Raw genomic sequence first — 24,024 nt, 5'->3', positions numbered from 1 at the left:
CAGAGTATCTTTGTCTTCCAGGTACGAATTAGCTTGTCATGTGTTTACGGGATTAGTCTTCTTGAAAAACAAATTCCTGGGATATAGCTTCTTTCACATGTGACTTGCGTGCAAATCAAGCAAAACAATGGTAGAGGTGTGTGTGTGTGTGTGTGTGTGTGTGTGTGTGTGTGTGTGTGTGTGTGTGTGTGTGTGTGTGTGTGTGTGTGTGTGTGTGTGTGTGTGTGACAGAGAGAAGGAGAGAGAAGGAGTGAGAGATGGAGGGATGTTCTGGGTCAGGCAGGGATCAATGTCAAATGGCCTGGTTAACAGCATACAGCTGACAAAGTCATTCATTTCTGCCGGCACTCCACTCTGAACACACTCTTCCTGTGTGTATGTGCGTGTGTGTGTGTGTGTGTGTGTGTGTGTGTGTGTGTGTGTGTGTGTGTGTGTGTGTGTGTGTGTGTGTGTGTGTATGTGTGTGTGTGTGTGTGTGTGCTTCATTGTGCTGCAGCAACAAACCCCTGCTGGACGAGGAGGAGGCGTCCCACCCATGGAGCACATGGGTGTCAACTTACACAACACATTACAGTTTGTCTATCACGTGAGCAATACTGCACACACACACACACACACACACACACACCCTTGCCTTTCACTGTATACTTTTATCTGAAGTACTCTGCTGTTCGGTTTGACACAAATTGATCTCTTCTTTCTTTGTCCTGAAGGTTTGCGACACAACTTTAAATATAATATACATACATACAGATCATCAAAGACTTTTTATGTGAGGAAAAATTACTTCTATTCTAGACCATTCCAGCCCCAAGTAGAAGTAAATTATCCACCATAGAAGCTTCTGCTCTGACAGAAAGATTCATTCACAGTAGAAGTCTAAAAAGTCCAGTGCTGACGATGCCTTTATGCTCAGAGTCCCCGAGTGTTTCTGATGTCAGTAAAGATTCATTAACAGATGCTGCTGCTGCAGTTTCAAGGAAAGCCAAAGACATCCCAGAAACAGTCTTAAGTGTTCAGAGAAAAGCAAAATTAAATGATGTAAATGGAGAGGACTTAGAAGAAAGCAAAGAATTCATCAACTCAGTGCTCTGAAAGGATTGAGTCACTGCTTCCCTGAAGCTCCATGTCATCAGCGTCATTAACATCTCAAGTGTGTGTGTGTGACAAATATATCTCTACTGCCCAAAGTAGTGAAAGCAGATCACTAGTCCTATTACTATACTACTACTATACTTACTATACTATACTAGCCAAACTAAAATGGTAACTTAAATTCACTCCCGAAAACAGCCCTGGTGCAAGAACTATGAGAGGCATGGCCTGCAAAAAGAACGTCTGTGATTGGTGGAGCACCCACAGTGTTTTTATTTACCCCTCCCTCCGTCCACAATAAGACCTGTGATGGACTTGGTGTGATAACTCCTAAGCAATGGTCCTCTTTGAGCCTGATTGGAATGTGTCCCTATCAGCTCCGGGTATTCTAGTTTAAAGAGTGACCCTGTAAACTGGAGACCTTCGGCTGAACGTGCCAGTGGATATACCACTGAAAGTCCCCAATCATTGGGCTCATCTTTAAGCTGACACACGGGTCCATCCTTGCTTTAGTCATGTTTTAGTTGGGGGAAACAGGGGGGTTGTTCGTTTGTTTGCTCTTGTTTTTTGTTTATTTTTTGTGTGATTTTTGTTTGCTTGTTTGTTTGTTTGTTTTTTGTTGTTTTTTTGTAGGTCAAGAAATCTGCAGTAAAGCAGGATCAAAGCCAGCACAGGTTGAATACCCTCTATGCCAACAGGCTAATTGTGGTTCTTGTCCCTGTCTTACTGCCCTCTACTGGTCATGCGGTATGTTGCAATTATTCTAATTTTGTTCCCTGTACAACACTGACCTGATTTATATTATCTACCCAGGTACTCAGCTAAACATTGGGCCACAGGATCCATGTAGTTCCAGGAAATGATTTACCTGGAACTTAAAATTCCTGAGCTTCAAAAAAGAATCTATAATCCTGAGAAAATCTGTTTTGATTTTGGGATTCACACCACTCAATTAAACTAGATTGAAGCCTCTGTATAACGTATGATGTACAGTGAAAGTAAGACTCACCAGAATGGGATTATTAAGTGCCCCTCTACAGAAACTGGTGGAGCAAATGATCTCTTGTGTTTGATCTATCATCTGGTTGCTGTTGTTAATAATTCAGCACAAAGGTGAAAGAAGTCATAGCTGAGAGGTGCTAACTCCTGGTTCTGGGTAAAGGGAGTTGAACAGACTCCTTTTTGGACACATTCATCCAACTAAATACTTGTTGTTTTCAACTTAATGTTTTCTCTCCTCTTGTATACCTCCCACTCTGGCCTCTGCCCACACCTCCTAATTGCTGCTAATATTTGGGTGCAGAAAAGAAGAAGAGCCACCGATCCATTAACTGACCAGGCCCAGCTTGATTGGCTCCGGACGATCCCCTGAAATAGCCGGATTGGCCGCCGGCCAAGCGCCCATTTCCTGTGTGTCTGAGAGAAGCTTCAGCCACCGGGGCTCAAATGCATTTCCTGACTGTGTATAAAACTTTTATTAATGACCAGGAGTGCATCAGCGGCTATGCCCACTCGCCCATACTCACTCACTCACTCACTCACTCTTTCACTCACTCATCAAGGAGAGAGAGAGACAGAGAGAGAAAGACAAAAACAGTGGAGTGATGGTTGGGGTGGAGAATGTAAGACAAGCAGAGGATGAGAGAGGAAGAGGATGTATGTGTGTTTGAGAGTGTGTGGGAGACACTGATGGATGGATGGATGGATGGATCAGGAGATGGAAGATAGAATTAAGTGAAACAAACCAGAGGCCAGACATTAAAGGGGGGGGGGGGCTATAGGCTCATAACCTATAGAGCAACACCATCACACTCAGCAGGTCACTCAGTTCCCCTTTCTTTACTTTTAATACAAGAATATGACCAGAAAAAAAAGAAAAAGAAAAGAAAAAGCATGTTTGTGATTTACGGTCAAGTTATCTGGAAAAATAAGATGACTGATATCTCTATTTCATAAAAACAAATGTTTGGAAACAGAGCAGCAGCTTATCAGAGGCCAAAATTCAGTAAAGAGACAGTCTGAGGGCAAAATGTAAAGCCTGACCCTTACTTTTAAATTTTTAAAACCATAAGCAGTTCAGAAAAAAAAATATAATAAAAATGACAGTTGGTGGAGGGCAATAAGATTCGCTATTCTCTCACTGAATACTGGAAATCTGGTAAATCTCCTGCAGTCCACTGAAATATTTTCAGATTAGGGGATGGTTTTGGAGCCACAAGTGCTGATTGTTAATGCCAAAATGTTTTAAATTTATGATTTCATACTTGATCATCTTCCAACAGATCAGGTGAGGTAAACAAAAAGTCAAAGGTCAAAGATATCTTTATTTTCCTCACAGATAAATTTGTTTGAAGCTGGAGACAGACAAGACAAATAAAGAACAACTAAAAACATCAAAAAATACTGAAATACATGTGACACCAAGCATGAAATATGAAGCCCAACAGAGATTTGCCAACAATGAGATATGAGATGATAAGAAGATAAAAAAAGATAACAAAGATAAAATGGGATAACAAAAAAATGAGATAAAAACAATAGTGCAATGCAAATAAAGTGCATAAACAAACAAATTTAAAGGCTAATCAATAGGCCAATAAAAATGAAACTCATTTTTATCTCATGGTAGAAGAAAATCGGTCAAGAAAATCTTAAGAACCATTGGATGACCCTTAATTTACTGGTTTTTAATGGAAGTGAGAAATGGGGGCTGAACAACACAACACAAAAAAACACAAAAACAAAGCCACTCAAAGCCCAGATTGAAGTAGTTTCACTGACGCAACCCAACTCTTTCTGGAGAGATGAATTTAAGGAGCCAAAAAATTCTGCCATATAAAATAAATCCAAACACAAGTTAAGATTTTTACCATGCTGGAAACCTTCTTATTCTTACTGCAGGGATCGGCTTTATAGCATGGGTGTGTTTGTGGTTTCTGCTGTTTTCAAAGCTTGACTCTAGTGGACTCTTGAGGAACTGCAGTTTTTCGTGCATTAGATTCACTCCTGAAGACAGTAGGTTGCTTTTTCGAGGACATTGTCAACAGCTTCATCAGTGTCACTTATTCTGTAAGCACAGCTACAATGTAGAAGAGCAAAAGGCTGCAGTCCCTAAAGTGTCCACTTGAGGCAGTCCCCAAAAGCCAAGAAGGCCCCCTTACACTAGCCACGTCTACATGAGGAGTTTTTCATCTTTCCGAATGACTTTTCCGAAAACAATAGTATACATGGAAAGGAATATTCCAATCTCTGGTCTACATGCACCGCTAATCAAACAGAATACTCAATGAGGCATGCGCAGAAAAACGTAAACATCACGTGATTTATCAAAGACGGAGGACAACAGTTTTTTTTATCATGGTCTTGCAATACTCCGTATTGCAAGTGTTCGTTCAGTCTTGAAATTATGTTCACTTCTTCAAAGTTTGGACCGAAAACAAACTTTCCTCCAGTGCTGACTGCTCGCCGCCATTTTTAGAATTGAGGAACGTCTCTAGTTGCGTCTGACGTCATATCTGAGCATGTGCTAAAAGAACGCACCCTGACAACTTTATGTCTGAGTGGATACATGATACCTCAATCAGTTTGGGGAAAGGAATATTTCACCCCTGTGAAACCAATTAAATGTCCATTCGGATTGGCACATTTCTTTCAGAATGAGGTGTATACAAAGGTTAAATTCTTTCCGTTTGAGTAAATAAACCGAATACAAGCGGAATATTTGGGTCCATGAATACATGGCTACTGTCCCTTGTCCCTTACTGTGTCCTCAACAATGTCCCTTGTTAAAGTACTTCACCTCAGCAAAATGCCTGATTATCACAGTGTGGTGCGAGTTCAGCTTGACTCTGTATTAGTCTTATTTTTCATGCTTGAGGTGCTGCATCAGCTCTCTCAGTAAAGGAGACTAGCTCAGGATGTAAAGGGACCTCCACAGTCTGAGGATCACCCTTTGTTGTTGCTCTTGACCGTGATATGACTAAAGAAGGATTGTAAAATATGAGATAATATTTTCTAACCCATGAATCAGTGTCAACAACACAGTGTGTGTATTTCTTTCATACGTTGACCTGTTCGCCCCTACAGAGACTAATAGGCAAACCAGGCATTTGCCTGGAGCTTTGAGCCCCATACAAGACCCAAGGGGCCCCAAAATTCCCTCTTTATGTTTTTTTTTTCGTATTTATTGTTTTTATAGAAATATCTTCACAATAGCAGCAGGTCTAATTTGATCCATTACTCATGTTTTGCGGGGCTCCAGACTGACCCTTAACTGACGCAAATTTACCCTTAAGACTTGAGACAGTGCAAGTAAATTTTTTATCAGCTCACACGTGTCACCAGTAAATTGCATATTTTCACACCATGTGTTTTTTTTGCTGCAAAAACTTCTACTCCTCACCTCAGCCCAGTTGTTGGCACAAATGAGCTGGTCAGCCAACAGACATCAACTCCAAAAGAAAGAGAAAGGACTAGGCTTGCAGTGCAAGAGACCAAGACTGGTCAGTTTTGGTCTCAAGACCACTTTAAAGAGGTCTCAGTCTTGTCACAGCCTTTAACAACTCAGTCTTGCCTTGGTCTCAAGTTTTTCAGTCTCAATGGGTCTTGGATCGGTCTTGTAAGGATTCGTAGCCTACAATATCCATGCCACCTGTGGCTACACGAATCACAGTTCAATGGTACTACATTATTATTAGTATTCACTCTTCTAGTGTAACCACTGACATGTATGCACTTATTTTTTGACACAAACGTTGGCGCTCATCCTATTTGTGAATATTGACAGTGGGAAAGGGAGATGGATCGCCCTTGGGTGATTCACATCAACTTGAATTGCATGGGCATGAATGTTTGAGAGGCTGTTTGACTTCTATCTGGGAAAAAGTTTAGTCCCGTCGTAAACTGCAACCCTGTCTATTCCACCCATGAACCCTCTGTTTAGCATCAATCCATCTGTTCAAAAGAAATTAACATAAAATACCTGCAACAAGGTACACGCTGACAAGCAGGGGCATGTGCAGACTTTTTAGACTGAGGTGCCCCGACCAGGGTACTGGTTTATGCAGGGTTGTATGATTTATATGAGTCCACACGTTCATAGCATGAATTATTGTTAATTTGTATTTATTAAAAATACAGGGTTAACAGTAACAGGGATAAGCAACATTAGAGGGGTACATGCAGGGGCCCCAAAATGACCGTTCCCCTGGAGCCTCCAAAGGATTAAGTTCGTCACTGCACCCTCATGCACTCACATTGATGCTCTGTGAAATCCAGGACCATCATTAGATCCACTGTGATCTCATTTCACTCCAGTTTTTTTCTGAGTGAACTAAAATTCTTTGAACCTGTGAGGACTGATGATCTCCCGTCAAAAGAGTAACATCAAATATGAAAAGACAAAGACTGCAAACAGTGTTTATGTGAAGAACATATTTTTTCCTGCTGTGGAGGCTGTTGGTTGTGAATCTTTGTGAGCTGCAACTTTTTCATACAATGAATTCCTGGCTGTAGCCCAAAATGGAGCACACAAACACACACACACACACACACCATGGCCCCACAGCCACACAGGGGGGCTCCACGGGGTGGGTGACCCCAGGCATGGAGCCTGGTTACCAGGAAAGAGGGGTCGATCAGCTCGGCTGTGCAGGGCAGAGGGTTCAATACAGACCACTTTAATTATTCCAAACTTGGTGTGCAGGCTCCTCATTCTTATTTTTTTTTTTTTTTCTGTAGTTTGTCTTTACTGAACTGAATGGAAAAAAACACTCCTGCTGTTAAGAGTAAACTCTAGATTCTAACAGTTAAAGAGGGGGACAGACAACCCAACAGGTCTCCGGCCTGATAACTTCCCAACAACAGTCAGAAATGTCCTTTTGTGATTTTGTATTTGTTTTGTTTTTTTTCTTTTGTTTGTTTCTGGACAAAAAGAATTAAAACCTTAAATTTTAAATATTTTAATACTTATTATAGCTCATGCTGATGTGGGTACTTTTGCTGATCATGTAAAAACAACACAGAAGTAAATGTAAATAAGGGAGCTTCTCTTGCCAAACATGACCCTTCATTGTTTCTGTGCATTGCCACCTTCTGCTGATGAACCCTTTTTATTCTTCCTAATATTAATATCATACTTCCATTCATGCCGATAAAGCATATGGATCTGATTAGAGGGAGAGGGAGGCAGAGGGAGGCCGACTGGAGTGCGTAATGGGGAAGCATTGATTATGGCTGTTAACTCTGGCTCTTTGATGTGGATAATGCAGTCTCTCTCTTCCTGCCTCTGCACTGCCTTTACACTCTAAAACCCCCAGGCCCCGGAGGATATTGGGTTTACAGATACAGAGAGAGAGAGACGAGGCACTCGTCATGATGCATGAGCTTGACTGTGAGAGAAGACAGAAAGTGACATAATGATGCTAATGTTTGCATAAGTTTATCTGCAAAATCAAAAATATGTGCATGAAAATAGTTTGAGTATTTGAGACAAAGTTGGAGATGTTCCTTTACAAACAAAAACCTGCGTCATTTAGTGGGAATTTGGATGGTTGTCCTCTGGGAGTAAAAGAGGAAATACTGTGACGTCATGAAAAGGAAGAAACATCTGAAAAAGAGAGAGGTCATAGAGGGGAGATGCTGCTGAAACCCTGGTCAGAAAGTTGTGCATTCACTCTCTATTTTCTGTTGTTATATGTTTGTGATCATAGATTCTATGACATTGTTGTGTCCAAGCCTTTGATTTTGTGAAGAGGTCCAAAAAGGACCAACAAAGGCCATCATTACAGACTTATGAAATCAAACCTCAGCTGTCTCTCAATTGTCTCTCAATGATAAGTGGTGAGTTGTCTGCAGTATTACATGCTGTGTCACCAGAAGACTCAATTTCTTCTCTAGGAAATGTTCTCCATTAGGGGGCTATATGGGAGAAAATATGGCAGGATAATTTTGTGGCAGGATCAGAATCTAGATTTGACCTGAAAACAATATGTTTTAGGCCAAAATATGTCTTATCATGCATTCTGAACTATTTTTCTGCACCATTTCATAAGATTGATTGAGTTTTGTGTCCTCTATTTCTTTTCCTTTTAACTCTCACATTTTCACCCCATATTTAAATTCATTTAAACATGTCAGCCATAAGAGTTCGTGAGTGTCTGCAGTTTCTGAATGTACAGAGCTTTACCTTGTACAAGAAGCCTATGCAGAGTCCAAATGTAGTTAAGTGATATGTTATGAGATACACTTTTTCTGTCTTAGTTTTTTTTTGTGTGTGTGTGTGTGTTTTTGTTTGTTTATTGTTTGTTTGTTTGTTTGTTTGTTTGTTTGTTTGTTTGTTTGTTTGTTTGTTTGTTTGTTTGTGACCTTGACAGAAAATGTAAGCATACACATGCTTTAATTGTGATTGATTCAGTAACATAATTAATACAATAGGATGAAAGCTAAGGGGCATATGAAACATGTCTTTGGATATGCCTGCAAGAGAGATGAAATCAATGAAGAAAAAACAGGAAAGGTAGGGGGGAAAAAAGTCAAGATAGCACAGAGTACAATTTAGAAACTGTGCTTTCATTTTTTTTATTTTATTTTATTTTATTTCGTAAAATTCAGTCACTTCCACAGGCAGCTGTTGATGAGGAAAAAGGAAAAGGAAAATAAAAAACTCTGACTTTGAGAAATGATTCCAATGCAAAAGTGCTAAAAACTGCAGTACCTCAAGTGTCCACTTGAGACCAGCTTCTAAGGCAACAGAAACCATGTACACATTCTAAAAAGTTGATTTTTGCTGCAGAAATTAGCACGTTTACAGCCTTGTGTGAAAAAAAATTGGCTCTTTTTTTTTTTTTTCATTTTATTTGTTAATCACTTCCTTCATCATGTATCTGTCACTTCTCAGATCGAGCATCTCCTCAGGCCACTCATGGTTATTCGTGTCTCTGTGACAGTCTCATGCTCCCTTCGTGTCCTTGTGTGCTGAAGTCAAAATGGTTAACAAGCAGCCAACTGAGCCAAGCCCTACAGAGCTGCGATGACCTCATTCTGTGTCTCTCTGCTCCATCAGATCCACTCACTGACCCCGAGCTGTGGGCAAGCAGCAGGGGAGGGCTGGCGTCCTCTGCTGGAAGGATTTAGGTTAGCAGCTTTCAGCAATGTGAAGGGAATTTGCAATGCAAGTTATGCATTGGTTCAACAGTTTCATTTCTAATATCACCTTAAGTTGCTTTTTTACAACATTTGTTCATCTCAGAAACCTGAAAACATCAATGTGGCTGCCCTGGCCCTGGACCTCCTCTCTGATGCTGACTTAGTGGATTTCTACAACCAGTCCCTGAGCAGTCTTCTGGACTTCCATGTCTCCTTAAAATCCAGGTCAGTCTCTTTGTCGTGCTCATCACCCTAGTGCCCCTGCAAGCAGCAAAAGATGAAGGCTGCTGGGTGTGCCCTTGAGCAGTGGCTTAAAGCCACTGCTCAAGTTGCCTTGTCTCCTTCCGAGATGGGAAGCTTGTGCATGGAACTATGTGGCTGTTTACAACCAACAACAAAACAGTGATGGCCCTTTAACTTCAGCATTCTTCTCTCCCCTGCTGGAAAGATTTCTCTCCAGCAGCAGAGAAGGGAGTGGGGCAGGGAGGGGGTGCGAGGGTATCTGCTCCAGTGGACCAAAAAGGGAATCGCTGATGTCGGCAGATCCCCAAAATCCAAACAGCTTGTTTTAGGTCAGGATTTTACTAAGTACAGGCTTTGTCATTACATATCACATTTTGTGGGCTGGGAGGAAAGCCAAAGACCCACAAATTTTACTAAAAGACTGAATAAAGTGATTTTTGCATAATATGGGACCATTAAAGAAATTACACATTTGGCAAGAGTGATATCTCCGAGATGGGTGTGATAGTGCTCATGCAAAGACGACCTGTTAGTGCTCACAGAGAAGTATGGGACCCATACAGCATGTTTGGGGTGAACTTACCCTTTCATATTAGCTAACTGGTTCAGCGATTGACGGAATCAAAAGACAAATGACGCACACCTTTGTGAAGAAACATGACTGATTTTAATCACAGCTGAAAGATTTCTCTCTGGAGTGGACTGAGGCAGGTCAGCCACACAAATCTTGTTCAACTGGAAAAATAAAGAAACAGTTTGCATATGAAAATATATTTAAACATACTATTTGAAGATTAGCATCAACCAGTTAAGTTAGCTCAGCATACAATTTCCTCTGTGCTGGCAGAGAAGAGCAGGATTTGGTCTCTTTGCAGATCACCCAGAAAGCGAGCTGATGAAAGCCCGTCTTATGGCAACCAAGGAGCCACGAGTGGACTCAGGCTGCCAGCACTGTTTGGTCAGTTGGTCAAAATCTGTCATCTCTGATTATCTTCAGAGTATAATGATATGCTTTTTTACCAAACAGTGACACAGGTCTTTCATTAACTCACTGACAAGCAAACACAGTAAGGCACATGAGGTCCCGTAACATATTTTACAGGATTCCTGCAGAATCCCGGCTCTGTGTCCACTTGGTCACTCTCTCTTAGGTCAGTAGTGTTAATCAGATGTGAGGGCAATGGTTAAACTTATGCACAAGTGCATATAAACATTTTAAATATTCCAGCATGCAGGAAAAAAGGTGCTGCAGCCTGTTTAACGAGTAACAGTGACTTTTTCTGCAGGAGTTTAAAACTTGTAAAATTAAAAGGAAATTTGACTTCTAATGGAGTACAAGAACAGCTTCTTTTCTGGTGCAGAAATCACTGTGGAAGTGCTAAACAGGCAGCTGCACCCTAAGGACGAGCACCGAGTGGACACAAAGCCGTCAACATGCGTCCCTTTGTAAAACACCTTTACAGAAACAACCAGACAAACATATACATCAATTTGTGCTTCGATATTCTCTTCCACCATCTTAAAAACCCATAAAATCATGCTCCGGTTCCTTACATCCAGCCCACCCACACTCCCACCCACCCACTGCAATGCATCACAGCCACAGGAGTCTCCTGGATGTGAGGCATCAAACAGCAGTGACCCAGATCCCGCTGTCGTATACAAACACATGAAAGCTACATGTGATCAGCACATACCCATGCACCTCCGAGTCAAATCAGACGTCAAAATAAAAACACAATAACACAGTGGACGAATAAAAACTACCACTTAGCACAAACAAGCAAAGCAAACTACCCAATCAGAACATTTCTCAAATGTTCCTTAGATGTTCAGCAGGAGGGGGCTGCTCTACATTCAGTGAGCAGACCCCTCCTCCTCCTCTTATAGATATCTTTATAAATATTTACATGCAGAGAAGCAATCATAGCGTCATGTCCACTTCCTCGACCCCTGGGCTAGCACGGCTGTGGTGGCTTTGAGGACATGCTATATGCTTGGTGACACCAGGATGGAATAAACATGAGGTAGTGGCAACTGGAAGCTGAGGCGGTGCTGTTAGAGGTCTTTTGCAAACATTTAAAACATCTGGTTCCTCATCACAATATTTCAGACATTGCATTAAGAAATGTCAGATAACGAGAAGTAGAAAAGGTCTTATTGATCTTTTGAACTTGGTTTAAAGTTGTGCAGTAAGGTTGGTTATCAAACACGAGCGCTTTCATATCTTGGTTTCTTGATTCCTCCTCCTGCCTGTGTTGAATGCCTGATTCTGATTGGTCAAAGCTTCTTGAATAAAAGAGATTAGAAAATCCCACATCAAATCAACCCACCGAAGGGTGTTTCAGCACATTTTACCACCATTTTATCAGATCCTGTCCTGCAATCCAGTCACAACAGCAGACCTGGCAAGAACATCTCTAAGCTGCTGATATCTAGGAATTAACTTGGGCCTGTGGTTTCCAAATTTTTCAGCTGGCAACCACCCAAAATCATGGTATGTGACAGGTGACCCCCTGCAGTGTAAAAACACTAATAGGCTAATTCCAAATCAGACAAAAACTAACAATCAGTGAAACACTTGGCACAAAGCTGTGTTTGCTTTCTGTTCTCAACTGGGATTCAGTGTTTTCTTCTTCAGCTATCATTGATCTTATACAGGTTTTCCCAAAATTCTCAGCCAGACGTTCAAATGGTTAAGTCACCTCATGGGTCTTTAACAAAGTAAAACAGATTTAAAAAATCTGTTTGTATGGTTTCATACCAAATTTACACTTTATTTTTGTTTGTATTTTTGTTGGAACATGAAATATGCAATTGCAAGTTTTTGATTGACTTTTTTTTGTTTTTGCAAGACATTTTGTGACTGCCCTCACCATTACCACACTTTGGGACCCACTAAACATTAAAGTTAGTGTTTATATCCTTGCAGAAGTTCCTGTCTCTTTGTCCTAAACTTTCAGTGGAAATGTCAAATTAAATTGTTACTTGGTGTGCTTTTTTTCTTAAACTGACAGTCAACTATGGGTTGGCATTATTTCTTTGACACATCAATATATCACAACATAAAACAACATGAATTTGGGACTCTCAATTCACCACAAACATACAGTTCTTATATTATTATTAAGTTATTTATGGTAGTAAGATCCACTATAAACTTCTAGACGTCTAACATTTAATCCGTTTTTGTTATGTTTTTTTTTTTTTACATTTTTATACATTACAGGCGGTGGATGTTTATTTCATAGCTAATATAGTGTAATTTCCCAACCTTACACATTAATATACACAAACATATATATACCAGGTTTAAAAAGAGGGTGCACATTTTCTTCCAATTCAAGTTAAAGTAAACAATAATGATAATAATACGATACTTTAGGGTTAATGTGTAGAGTTAAAAAGGAAGGTTTAATGTTAAATTTCAATGTCAGTTTGTTAATGCAGCACAGAATTTAACATAAAACAACTTTATATAGATATGGTATTTTTCTCCAGTTACATTAAGTTTCAAATACCAGTAGAAAAAAATCAGAATGTTTAAGGTGTTTCAGCACTGAGTTATCTCCTGTTCAGATAGAGAACAGTTACAAAAGGTGAGTACGGACAGGAAACAGATTTTCAGATTTAACAGCTCACATCTCGCCCAGTTCCCAGTTGCCATGATTGTCACCTTAATCCATCTCACAATCAACACGGTGTTGCATTCTCTGAAATATTCCATCTTTGATTATTGGATTATTTATTATTGGATAAAAAAATTGAATCACTCAAACAAGCTCAATTTGGTTGAACCAAATTCTTAAACCAATAAACCCAAATTTAGGGGAGGAGAGGGGGATTTCAACGACCACCACCAACCTGGGAGCCCTGGGGATGAGGAAGGGGGAAGGGGAAGGGGGAGGGGGAGGAGCATGCGAGGGGAGAGGTAAAGGTGACATCTGGGTCTTCTCGACGTTCAATCATTCCTGTCGGAGAGAAGCAGTGTGTCTTTAAGGGCTTAGTATGGTTTCCTGTTTTGAAAAAACACAGGTACAGCTGTTACATTCTGTACAAAGATTTAGTAAGGAATAAAACAAGCTGGAGGCTCTTCAGGTAAAAAAAGAAAATAAAAAAATTAAAGGACCAGTCTCTATCATTTGTATGTCAAAGTGATGTGGTCTTCATCATTTTCCCATCCTTTCTGACAGAATGGAGGATCTCAGATGCTGCATCTCAAACAGTTTTGAATACAGCGCCTGTTTCATTGGAGTGCAATACTTCTTTTATTTATTTTCACTTTTAAATAAGTGACCAGGATAAGGAGCATCCAAAACATCTCAAACCAGGAGATTGTTCATAACAGAGTGATTTAAAATCACCTCAAAACAGTTGAAGTGCCTGTGCTGCATTCATGAGGACAAAGAAAATTAGAAAGTGCCAACTGTCATCTCAAGTGCTGTTGGGAAGTTTTAGCTTTATTTCTCCGTCAAACTATAAAAGTATAATCTTTTGTTTGTTTTTATGTGTTCAGTGCAAGAAAAGAAAATCAAAAGCACTGAGAAAAATCAGCATTTTCAAATTTAGCAGCGTTCCCCATAAATGCAACACAGATTTAAATCATTCTTACGAGACTTTGCTTGAGGTGTTTAATTCAAAAAAGTGCTCAATAGTTTTAAAAGCATCTCTCAAACCTAAAACATGCAATAGAAATGTCTGCAGTACCATCAGCCTTGCACTAGATGGCGCCAGTGCATCTGTTTACAGCTCAAATGCCTGGCCCAAGTATTGAATGTGAAATCAGAAGCAAACATTTAAACTCATTGGAAAAACACATAGTGAAAAGAGGTAATTGTGGCTAATCTATATATTATTGATCAAGTTTTCAAACTTTGTCACACATGGATTTTGTGTTATTAAACAGAAGGTCCCTGAAGTTCTCTAGGGTTTCGTTTTTTTTTTTTTCCTTGAATAATTTTGAGGTTTTGGCAAAGACAAGCTGGAGCAATTCACCTGGGTCAAAATAAAGGAGCCAGAAAATTACGTCCAGACCTGCTCCAAATCTATCAGAACAACAACGATTTGGTGTTTTGGGATTGATCGTCATCGTTAATATCATTAGTAGTTTGATAATAGTGTAACTATGGTCACACTGTGCACTGAAACACCAGTTGCTCTGCACAGTGGAGTATCAAGTGCCCCAGCTCTGTCTCTGACCTTTGACCTCAGGGCTCTGCCCACAACTCTGTGAGTGAGTCTATGGTATCCTTCAGTTCAATCCTCTGATTGATCCTGCCTGTTTTAGTCACACAAACCTCTCTTGCACAGCTGTGGTAACGAATGTCAGAGGTTTAAAAAACATGACCAATGAGGGAGACTCCTGCCCATTGGAGCTGTGTCATCATCCCTTTGTAAAACTCTATTCTCTTCTCCTCCTGTCTCTACTTCTTTACCTGCTTTATAATCTCTCCTGTCCTCTCGATGACGATGGTCTTGTCTTCTTTCACTGGAGAGGTGACTCTGTAGTCGTCGCTCAGCAGACCGAGGATCGGGTACTGGTTCCTGTACCTGAAAACACACACAGAAAAACAAACACCACAAAAACCAAGATACATTAAGATTGTAAATATCTCTCAATGAGACAAACTTGAGAGGCTGATGACTCTCCTCTCTCTGTATCATCATCCTGACAAGTTAGCTTTGCTAGAATCTTGTCTTTTTCTGGATTTTTGTTCTTAAAAAACATGGAATCTACTGCAGAACTGTAAATGCAGACTTTGCAGTGCAGTGAGTGCAATTATGTGTATCAAAGCAATTACGCCCACTCATACTAATGCTACAAAGTATATTTAAAGCTGCACAGATAAAAAATTCAGGAGCATGTGCACCAAAAATAATCAGTTTTGAGGTTTAAAAGGTGTGTAAAGATGTGTGTGAGCTGGTTTAGTGTGTGTGATGTTGCACCTCTTGGTAATGATGGTCTTGGTGACATTCTTAGAGCTGTCACTCCTCTCCTGCATCAGCTTCTTGATCTCCTGCAGGACACAAAGGGTCAAAGGTCACACGTGTTATTATAGACAGTCTGCTCTCGACAGACTCTGGTGTTTCATCTGGTGGCCTTAAAGGCAGGTTGTGAAGTTTGCAGGTAACCTGATCAGGAATGATGGATTTCTGAGCCAAGCTTCCTCTGCAGTGATCTGTGTGCAGATATCTTTGTTTTGGTATAATTACTGACTCAAAGGAGAAAAAGGAGGAATTTTATCATAATTTTCTGTTTATAGAGATGAATTTTGAGCTTTGCTGCTTTCTGATTTTATGGTCTGGCAGCAGGATTTATTCAACAGACAAGATTTATTTCCTTAGGCCAAAAAGGAGATGGTTTCCTGAATCTCACGAAAAAATCAAAGGTGAAAAAAATCAAAACAAAAACTTTTTAACTGTTCCTTTCTTTTAGAGATTATAGGAAGTGTCAATATCCTGAAAAGTTATTCTGTGCAATTATTTTATTTTATCTCTGCAGATTTATCAGTCATTGTTTTAGCATAAACTGTGTTTTTAGGGCTTTATACCAACAGCTTGGGGCTAACTTGGGGGATCAAGTACCAAATGTTATGACTGATTATTTGATCCCACTTCTCATCATTTGCCCATTTTTTGTTCCAACAGTTCCCAAGTAAAAATTGTAATTTATATTGTGGTATAATATTTATATTATTATATCTTTACTTGTTATTATCAAAGTTTCCCTTTGGCTATTTGACACTTCAGCATTTCAGAATCAAAACTTCTAGTGGTCTTGTGACAAAACTTTACACCCTTTCCAGCCTGTGTGTGTGTGTGTGTGTGTGTGTGTGTGTGTGTGTGTGTGTGTGTGTGTGTGTGTGTGTGTGTGTGTGTGTGTGTGTGTGTGTGTGTGTGTGTGTGTGTGTGTGTGTGTGTGTGTGAGAAAGTTATGTGAAGATTTACAGCATGAGGGGACAGAAACATTCCTGAGCTGATGGTAACCAAGAGCTCGCTGCACAAAAACAGACTCATCAGAATGCAGACGGACCTGAAGAGTGAAAATTCATCAATGTAATGAGGAAATGTACCACCTCACAGGCCCTGAGGTATGTGCGCGTGTGTGTGTGTGTGTGTGTGTGTGTGTGTGTGTGTGTGTGTGTGTGTGTGTGTGTGTGTGTGTGTGTGTGTGTGTGTGTGTGTGTGTGTGTGTGTGTGTGTGTGTGTGTGTGTGTGTGTGTTTCTGTGTTAACAGCTCTGCAGCTGGCTCAGTTTTTAGGATTTCATGCAATCCCAGATAAATCATGCACTTCATTCCCGCATTCTTGACCACACAGACTGTTGTTTCTTGTGACTGCTACCTAAAAAAAACAATACCTTTTTCTTTATTTTTGGCAGGAATAACTTTTAATAAAAGTGCCGTGTGTTTCTGACCTCCTCCTGGCGTGTGATGGTGGTCTGCCTCTGCTCCAACATGGCGAGCAGCTCTGAGATCTTCAGCTGCAGGCTCTTTTCTGAGGAGGACTTCTCAGTGGTGGTGATCTCTGTCTGGATTCTTGTCACCTGAGTCTGAGAGGAGGATGGGAGAGGTGAAACCAGCATTCTAGAACTCTGCATTCTAGAAAACAGCATCTGCAAACCCAGTATTCTAGAACCAAGACATTCTAAAACTAAGTATTCTAAAACAGCATTCTAGAACCCAGGAACTCAAAACCCAGCATTCAAACAATCAGCATTGTAGAAACCATTTTTTTGCAATGCTACAAAGACGTGTTACTCTCTTTAAAACAGAAGTTCAAAAATGTGAACATTTTGTCCCTTTTCAAAGGAAAGGGACAAACATAATCCCCGGCAATAATAAATGTAGCAAAAGGTTAATTTTTCAGTTAGGTGTTGTTTGTCTTGCTTTATTAGAATCACTCAACAAGAGTTATCTCAGGACACTTTCCCTAAAGAGCAGGTCTAGACTGTACTCTGTTATACTGTTTACAAAGAAACAACATCAAGATAAGATAAGCTCCATTCCCATCTTACAGGCTGAGACCCATCTTAACCCACTATGAGCAGAGAGTTTCAGTGTCAAGGAAAAACTTGATGATCATGATGATCATGAATTTGAAAGTCGCACCCGCAGCCTCTGGATCTCCTGGTCTTTTTCCCTCCTCATGGCTTCCAGCTGATCCTTGTACTGACGAGAAAGCTCCTCTGTCTTGATCTGCAGGGTGGAGCTGCTGCTCTGGCCGGCCAGCTGAAGGACAGATGGACAAACATAGGACAGAAAAATCACCATCTGTGTTATGGAGTTCAAACCTCCTGAAACTACCATTCAATTTTCTTGTTATCTTATTTTCCATTCTTCTATCTCATGGTCAAGGTTATATCCAGCATTTCTTGGAGTCATGCCACTGAGAAGTTATTATAACATAAAATTCCCATCTCGAGGAACTGGGATAACTTTGCTATGAGTTCTTTTCAAACAAAATCAAAATCATCAAAACGGTGGTCAGGTGCTGATAATTTATCAAACTAATCCGGTTACTTTGCAGTATATTGTAGAAATTCTGGATTCAGCTGTGTTTTGAAGGAAATTTTTTTCAGGTGGACCCTGAACAAACAGGTGAGTGTGAAACAGGTGGTGCACACACCTTCTGTCTAAGCATCTCATTCTCCTTCTCCAGCGCTCTCATCCTCCCCTCCAGCTCTTTGATTTTGAACTCTCGGCTGGAGTCGTTGCTTTTGGTACTCATGAGCTGACTCTCCAGAGAACGCTGGGCGCTGCTGGTTTCTTTCAGAGACGCCTGGAGAAACATGTACATTTACGAGGAGCTTATGTAATCATTAAAAGTCAACATTTAAATGCTTTTGTCACTCTGTGTCTGCAGTGTGTAAGGTAGAGGGTGACAACACTTTGTGTGTGTGCATTTTTGAGTTTGTTTTGTTTTCAGACATTAATACAAGGCATTTCATTTTTTCACACAGAACATCAGGAATACGTCATATGGGGTGTGTTCTGACAACACACGCATGCACACACGCACACACACAGGTGTACAGTACCTGGAGCTGTCTGTTGTTTTCCCGCACGGCCTCCAGGAGGCAGTCATACTGTTTGGCCTGATCTGCTTTGAAGCTCAGATCTCTCTCCAGAGCCTCCTTCTCACTTTCCAGACGCTGAAACCACAGACCAAGCATTGTTTGTACATTACTGTAATTGATCATGAGTGTGAAATGCTTCCTGTCCTTGTCCATGTTTTGAAATTTGATTCCTTATATGTTTAAACAACTTTCTATGTGTTTGTGAAGCGTTAAATCTTTTTTTGTTCAGGAATTCAAGCGAACAATTCAACGCGACTCCACCAAACCGCAATAACACTTGCAATAATAAGTTGTTATTGTCTGTCAGAGCCTGTAAACTTCTGCAGTTATTTAAAGCGTTTCATTTTCTCACAAAGCTGTGAGAAGCTGCTGGAAGTGGAAGTTCAGGTTGCAAGCACAGACTGTTCTTACCCGACATAAACTGCTGCTGTGACCTGGATCTGTGTGTGCACATTCTATCTTTTATCACCCTGCCGCGTGCATGTTTCTGTGCACACACTTCATGGAAGATATTTACTACACTCTCATGAATGTCAGGCATTGCTTTAAGAAATATAAGGATTATGTTTTTTTAAGCTTGGTCATGGTGTGTGTTTACACTTCTTTGAGCGTTTCTCTGCTGCTGCAGGTTTAAAAAAAAAGAGTTATTTTCCAAGCTGAGGAAATTTTCTGTAGCAAACTAAGTTGTTCGATATGATCAATGTGTGTTTAATGGGTGAAAGTAGTCTCAGTGGGTCTCCGTCTTACCCGCAGGTCCTCAGACATGTGGAGCAGCTCCTCTCTCAGGCTGCTGAAGGTGGACAGCAGCAGACGCATGCTTTTATCTGCAGTCAGACGAGTCTGAGGGAGACACAAACAGAAAGATCACTTTCAGACATCCTTGATTAAAGAAGAGGTATCCTGCTTTTTTTCTTAATTTTGTCCCTCTGGTGCGCTTGTAGTAGCTTACATGATTAACAGCTCAATAAAATGTTTTTTTTTCCCATTATCTATCACTGATGTTTGAGGAAACCCTTGTTTCAGCCTCTGTCAGAAATGCTTTGTTGTAGCTGCTGTCTCTTTGAGGTGACCCCCTTCTCTTCTATTGGCCAGATCTCTGAAGGCTTGAAGGGGGTGGAGCTTTGGGCAGATCTTGGTGTTTGAGGCCCCACCCCTTCAACTAATGAGGAGATCTTTATGTGGTTACCTCATCATTTCTGCAAGTCTCGTTAAAATCTCATTCTCCAATGTTCTTATTTCTTCACCTTCACCTACCTCCTCTTTAATCTGGATTTGCATATCATGTCTTCTTTCTTAAACCTTTTCCAACCTTTTCTGTCCTGCTTTTTGTTTGGGTCATTTTCCAAATATTTCCCTATGCACACCCCATTTTCTTTGTCTATAAACGCAGATTTTTAACATTATTTACTGTCTATGTTTCCACATAAATAAGACTAAGAAAGTTATTGCGATAATATATTAGCAGTTAAGTTATCTAAAGGCGGGTACACACTACAGGATGATCAGGCTGATTTTTGTCCAGATTTCCCGCTTATGATCAAAGCCAGCAAAGGCCAGATTGTCTGATGACATCCTGTGTGATTTACCTGTGGTGTGTGGAGTGTTAAGAGTGATTTTTTTCTGCTCGGAGCCACTCGGAAGGCCTCTGATTCAGTGATCGTGCTTGACATTGGACTAAAAATCCTGTAGTGTGTGGGGCACTCTGAGAGGAGCTGAGTAGGTACAGCATGTAATGTCACGTTTACCGGAGCAAAGCCAATCAAGACGCGAGCTGACACAGCTGACTGACTGATGAGGAAGTTAGAAATCTATCTGTAATACTTGTGACAACTTTACTCATCACCATCTCCCTTTGTTATCCATTCAGCCCATATCCCCGCCATCTCCACAACTTTTTCCATCATCATTTTTCTTTTTTGGGTTTTTTTTTTCGTAATTTTAGAGGCTGTGAACAACCGTCATTGCTTTCTCCTGTTCGTCCGTCATATTTGTTTACACCAAAGTCACGTTTTACTGCACGAGATTTGGAATACTGTGCGTGAAGAAGCTGAAGCTCTGCTGAAGAATCTGTCAGTGTGTGGTGTCCTCAGAGTGCACACCACACACTGTAAGATCAGGAGAGGGAAATCTTCTGTGATCTGTCTTTTGTTATCATCAAGTGTGTGGTCTCTAAATGTGTGAAGGTTTGGAGAATCCTGTACTGTGTACCAGCCTTAAGACACAACACCTGAGTCACTGACCTGAAGCAGGTAGCGGATCTGTTGTTTGGTCAGTTCAGTGGCTCCTTTCGGAAGCAGAGCCTCCACCTCCTCTTTCTCCACCTGAGCACAAACACAGATACTGCTCAGTTACATGTGCTTTTACTGTAAAAGGGTTTCATTCTTAAATGTCACCCACACAGAGATGTAAGAACAAAGCATAAATGTGATGTGGGACTGATTTCCTTTTCATCCATCACACACAAGTGAGACAATATTTGAAATGGGTCTAGATTTGATCACCAGATGTGTTAATGGGGGTGTTTGTTCACCTTGTAGTCATTACTGGGGTCGAGCTTGTGCTTCCTGCAACACACAGAGAGGAAAACAAACAATGAAGATGGTAGCATGACTCAAGAAACTCCAGGTGTCAGTGTGTGTGTGTGTGTGTGTGTGTGTGTGTGTGTGTGTGTGTGTGTGTGTGTGTGTGTGTGTGTGTGTGTGTGTGTGTGTGTGTACAAGAGAGGGGGGGGGAGAAAGTGTGTAAGTGTGTTTACAGAGAGGAAAAACTGTTTCTTACAATAACTCCTGCATCTCACAGTGAGTCAGCGGGGGGATACAAACATAGACACAGCAGGAAGGAGTCTGTGTTTAGTCATCACATTGTTTGGGCTTCAACAATTATGCAGAAACTTTGATTAATGTGTAATTTGTACCCCATGTCCCTGCAGCTGAAAAATCCTTTCACAAACACTTTTACAAAGACCCACACTGCAGAGGTTATTAAACCCTGCACTGATTTATTTTCTCCTGACTGTGTTTTATACAACAGCTCCATGTGTGCACCGTCATAGGTGTGTGTTTGGAGTGTCATGTGTCACAAGTGGCACACACACACACACACAGAGGTGAAAAGTTCAGTTATACTGAGATTCCATCATTAATCCCTCTCTGACACATTCATAAATTACAATGACACCTCATGAATGAACGAATAACTTATGCTTTTGCTCTGATATGCTGCTTAAATCACCTGATGTTTGTGACATACTTTCCCCACACAGGTGTCCTGTATGCACTGGTTTTATGGAGCAGCTACAGGTGATTTAAAGTGTCGTAAAACCCCAGATAAAAGCTGTGCAAAGCAAAAAAAAAAGTTCTGTCTGTCAAGTTTTACTTTTCTCTTTCTTTAAAAGATTCATTTCTCAAACACCATTAGCGACTCCAACAATGGCACCTGTCATGTTTTTCAGAATTACAACATAAAAAAAATAGTATAAGAAATAACTAAACTCTCCTTCTGCCTGTCTGAGCAAGTCTTTTGGGATATCTAAGCTGTCAAACCTTCAGTGTCTAACTTTCTCATGGTCTCCTCGGGCTAATTTCTGGAAATCTACTCACAGGAGCAGAGCTAGGACTCCCTAACCTCTCTGTGTTCACACACAAATATCCGCATCTGAGATGCAGAAGCACTTACTGTCCTCGGATCTTGGCCACATGCTCAGAGATGCAGGAGTGGATGTCGCAGTTTTTCCTGTAGACGTCAGCCAGCAACTCGCCGAAGTATCGCGTGTCCATCTTTGTTGGCTCATCCTTCAGGATCTCCACCTTCGCTGCTGAGATCCTATCCAACATCGGAGGCTTTGTCTGGATCACATTAACAATTTCTGTCTCTTCCAAAACCACTGTCTCCTCTTCCTCCTCTTCCTCTTCCTCAATAACTTCCTCAACATCGTCCTCAACTTCCACCTGAGGACACAGAACAAAAAAGAAGGTTTTGTTGAGGGTTCCTGCATAAATGAAGATAGCAGAAAATAATACAAGAACAAGACGATGTTGAAGCCAAAATCAGTTGTCATCTGATCAGAGACAGGTGTAGCACTTTTACCGATACATGTGATGGAAAAGAAAAGAAAGGGATGAAGTCTGAAAAAGAAAATTCAACAAGGTTCTCTTAAGTTAATATGAAGTTATGGGTCCATGCTTTAAACATAGTTTGTGATATATCAAACAGTGGTTGATGTTATGCTAGCAGTTAAAAAAAGTTAATAGCAAGCTGTCTAGTCTTAAGAAAGCATCCTCTTTAACTACGAGTGAAAAACAAAGCCCAGAATGGAGACTGAGACTTGTTTCTCATGCTTCTGAATCAATAGTATCAGCTCTAATGGCCTTTTACTGCAGTGTTACGTGCTGTGTAAACATCAGCAAACTGCACCTCCTTAAGGAAAATGTTCTCCAGTAAGGGGTGATATGGGCAAAATATGTTTGAATTTTTTTTATGGCAGTATCACGATTTGGACATCATCAGAATTGTTCTTGTTATTCAGACTGTTTTGGCCTGCAAACAACATTTTTAGTTCAAAACATTTTTATTCCCGCATCCTGAGCCATCAATTTTTGTCTTTTCTGCACCACTTCATAACTTTAATCTAATCTTCTGTCCTCTAAAGGGAATTTGAACTTTCACATTGTCACACCATGATAAATACATTCATGTAAACATGTCAGCAGTAAGAGTTGTTGACTCTCTGCAGAATGTATGTAGCTTTTTTCTTTAATGCCTTCATTCAGATAAAACAGGACTGTGGATGAAGTAAGTACAAAAACAGTGCTCCAACCTGCTACTAGCACAGGTTTTAACAATGTATTTGCTGCTTTATATTCACAAGTAAAATGACTATTCTTAGTTTATTTCACTTTTATTTTACTTCCTTGTACACTGTTTTTCCACTTTGTTCTCACTGTATATGACTTTATGCTGCAAAAAGAAGAAAAGAGTTCTCCCCCAGGGATCAATGAAGTGTTATCTCATCTCATCTTAATAATTTACTCACAGAAACAAGGGGAGAGTGTTTAGTAGTGAGCGTCACAGTATAATGAGCTCTAACAGACTGTCTTATCTTAAACTAGGTCTAAAGACAAGAAGAAAATGAAATTGTGGAGAACTGTCTGGGGCATTGCCAGAATCAAGGAGCAAACAAATTGGTAAAACACCAAAAGTACAGAAAATATGTGGACATTCAATCCGTTTCCTTTTCAAAATAAAAGACTACCATGAAGGTTGAGCATAGTGAAAGAACTTCCGAGGAACTCCTCCACAACCCTGCACAGCCCACGAGCACATCCACGTGACATGAGCGAACACACCCATCACCTCCTTTTATCTGCATGTAGCAGCGCTGAGGTCAAACACTTGTTATGTAACCTGTGATCAGAGGCCCTGCTGCTGAGCGTCCTGTGTCCTATGTGTGTACGCTTCACACAG

The 24,024-nt window shown here is 40.6% G+C and overlaps 1 protein-coding gene across 3 annotated transcripts in view; it reads right to left on the bottom strand.

The window, feature by feature from the left end:
• Positions 1 to 9,347: 9,347 nt before the first annotated feature.
• Positions 9,348 to 24,024, bottom strand: part of pof1b (POF1B actin binding protein) — a 35,621-nt gene continuing 20,944 nt past the window's right edge. The window contains exons 3-13 of one of the 3 annotated variants that reach the window (XM_074672994.1): positions 22,237 to 22,508; positions 21,092 to 21,125; positions 20,802 to 20,882; positions 19,309 to 19,401; positions 18,523 to 18,636; positions 18,111 to 18,263; positions 17,594 to 17,713; positions 16,900 to 17,034; positions 15,430 to 15,500; positions 14,919 to 15,033; positions 9,348 to 10,218 (exon numbers count right to left, since the gene is read on the bottom strand). In XM_074672994.1, coding sequence (XP_074529095.1) covers positions 10,105 to 10,218; positions 14,919 to 15,033; positions 15,430 to 15,500; positions 16,900 to 17,034; positions 17,594 to 17,713; positions 18,111 to 18,263; positions 18,523 to 18,636; positions 19,309 to 19,401; positions 20,802 to 20,882; positions 21,092 to 21,125; positions 22,237 to 22,508 — 1,302 coding nt within the window. In that variant the 3' untranslated portion in view covers positions 9,348 to 10,104. Of the gene's footprint in view, positions 13,500 to 14,918; positions 15,034 to 15,429; positions 15,501 to 16,899; positions 17,035 to 17,593; positions 17,714 to 18,110; positions 18,264 to 18,522; positions 18,637 to 19,308; positions 19,402 to 20,801; positions 20,883 to 21,091; positions 21,126 to 22,236; positions 22,509 to 24,024 lie in introns of all 3 variants that reach the window. The other 2 variants (XM_074672996.1, XM_074672995.1) reach the window with 2 other exon arrangements.

This window comes from Halichoeres trimaculatus, unplaced genomic scaffold (assembly GCF_033239565.1).
Source record: "Halichoeres trimaculatus isolate MK-OKI-2021-1 unplaced genomic scaffold, fHalTri1.1 fHalTri1_scaffold_6, whole genome shotgun sequence".
Taxonomy (NCBI): Eukaryota; Metazoa; Chordata; class Actinopteri; order Labriformes; family Labridae; genus Halichoeres; species Halichoeres trimaculatus.
Note: the sequence above shows the minus strand (reverse complement) of the source record. Positions and strands in the feature narration are given on the sequence as shown.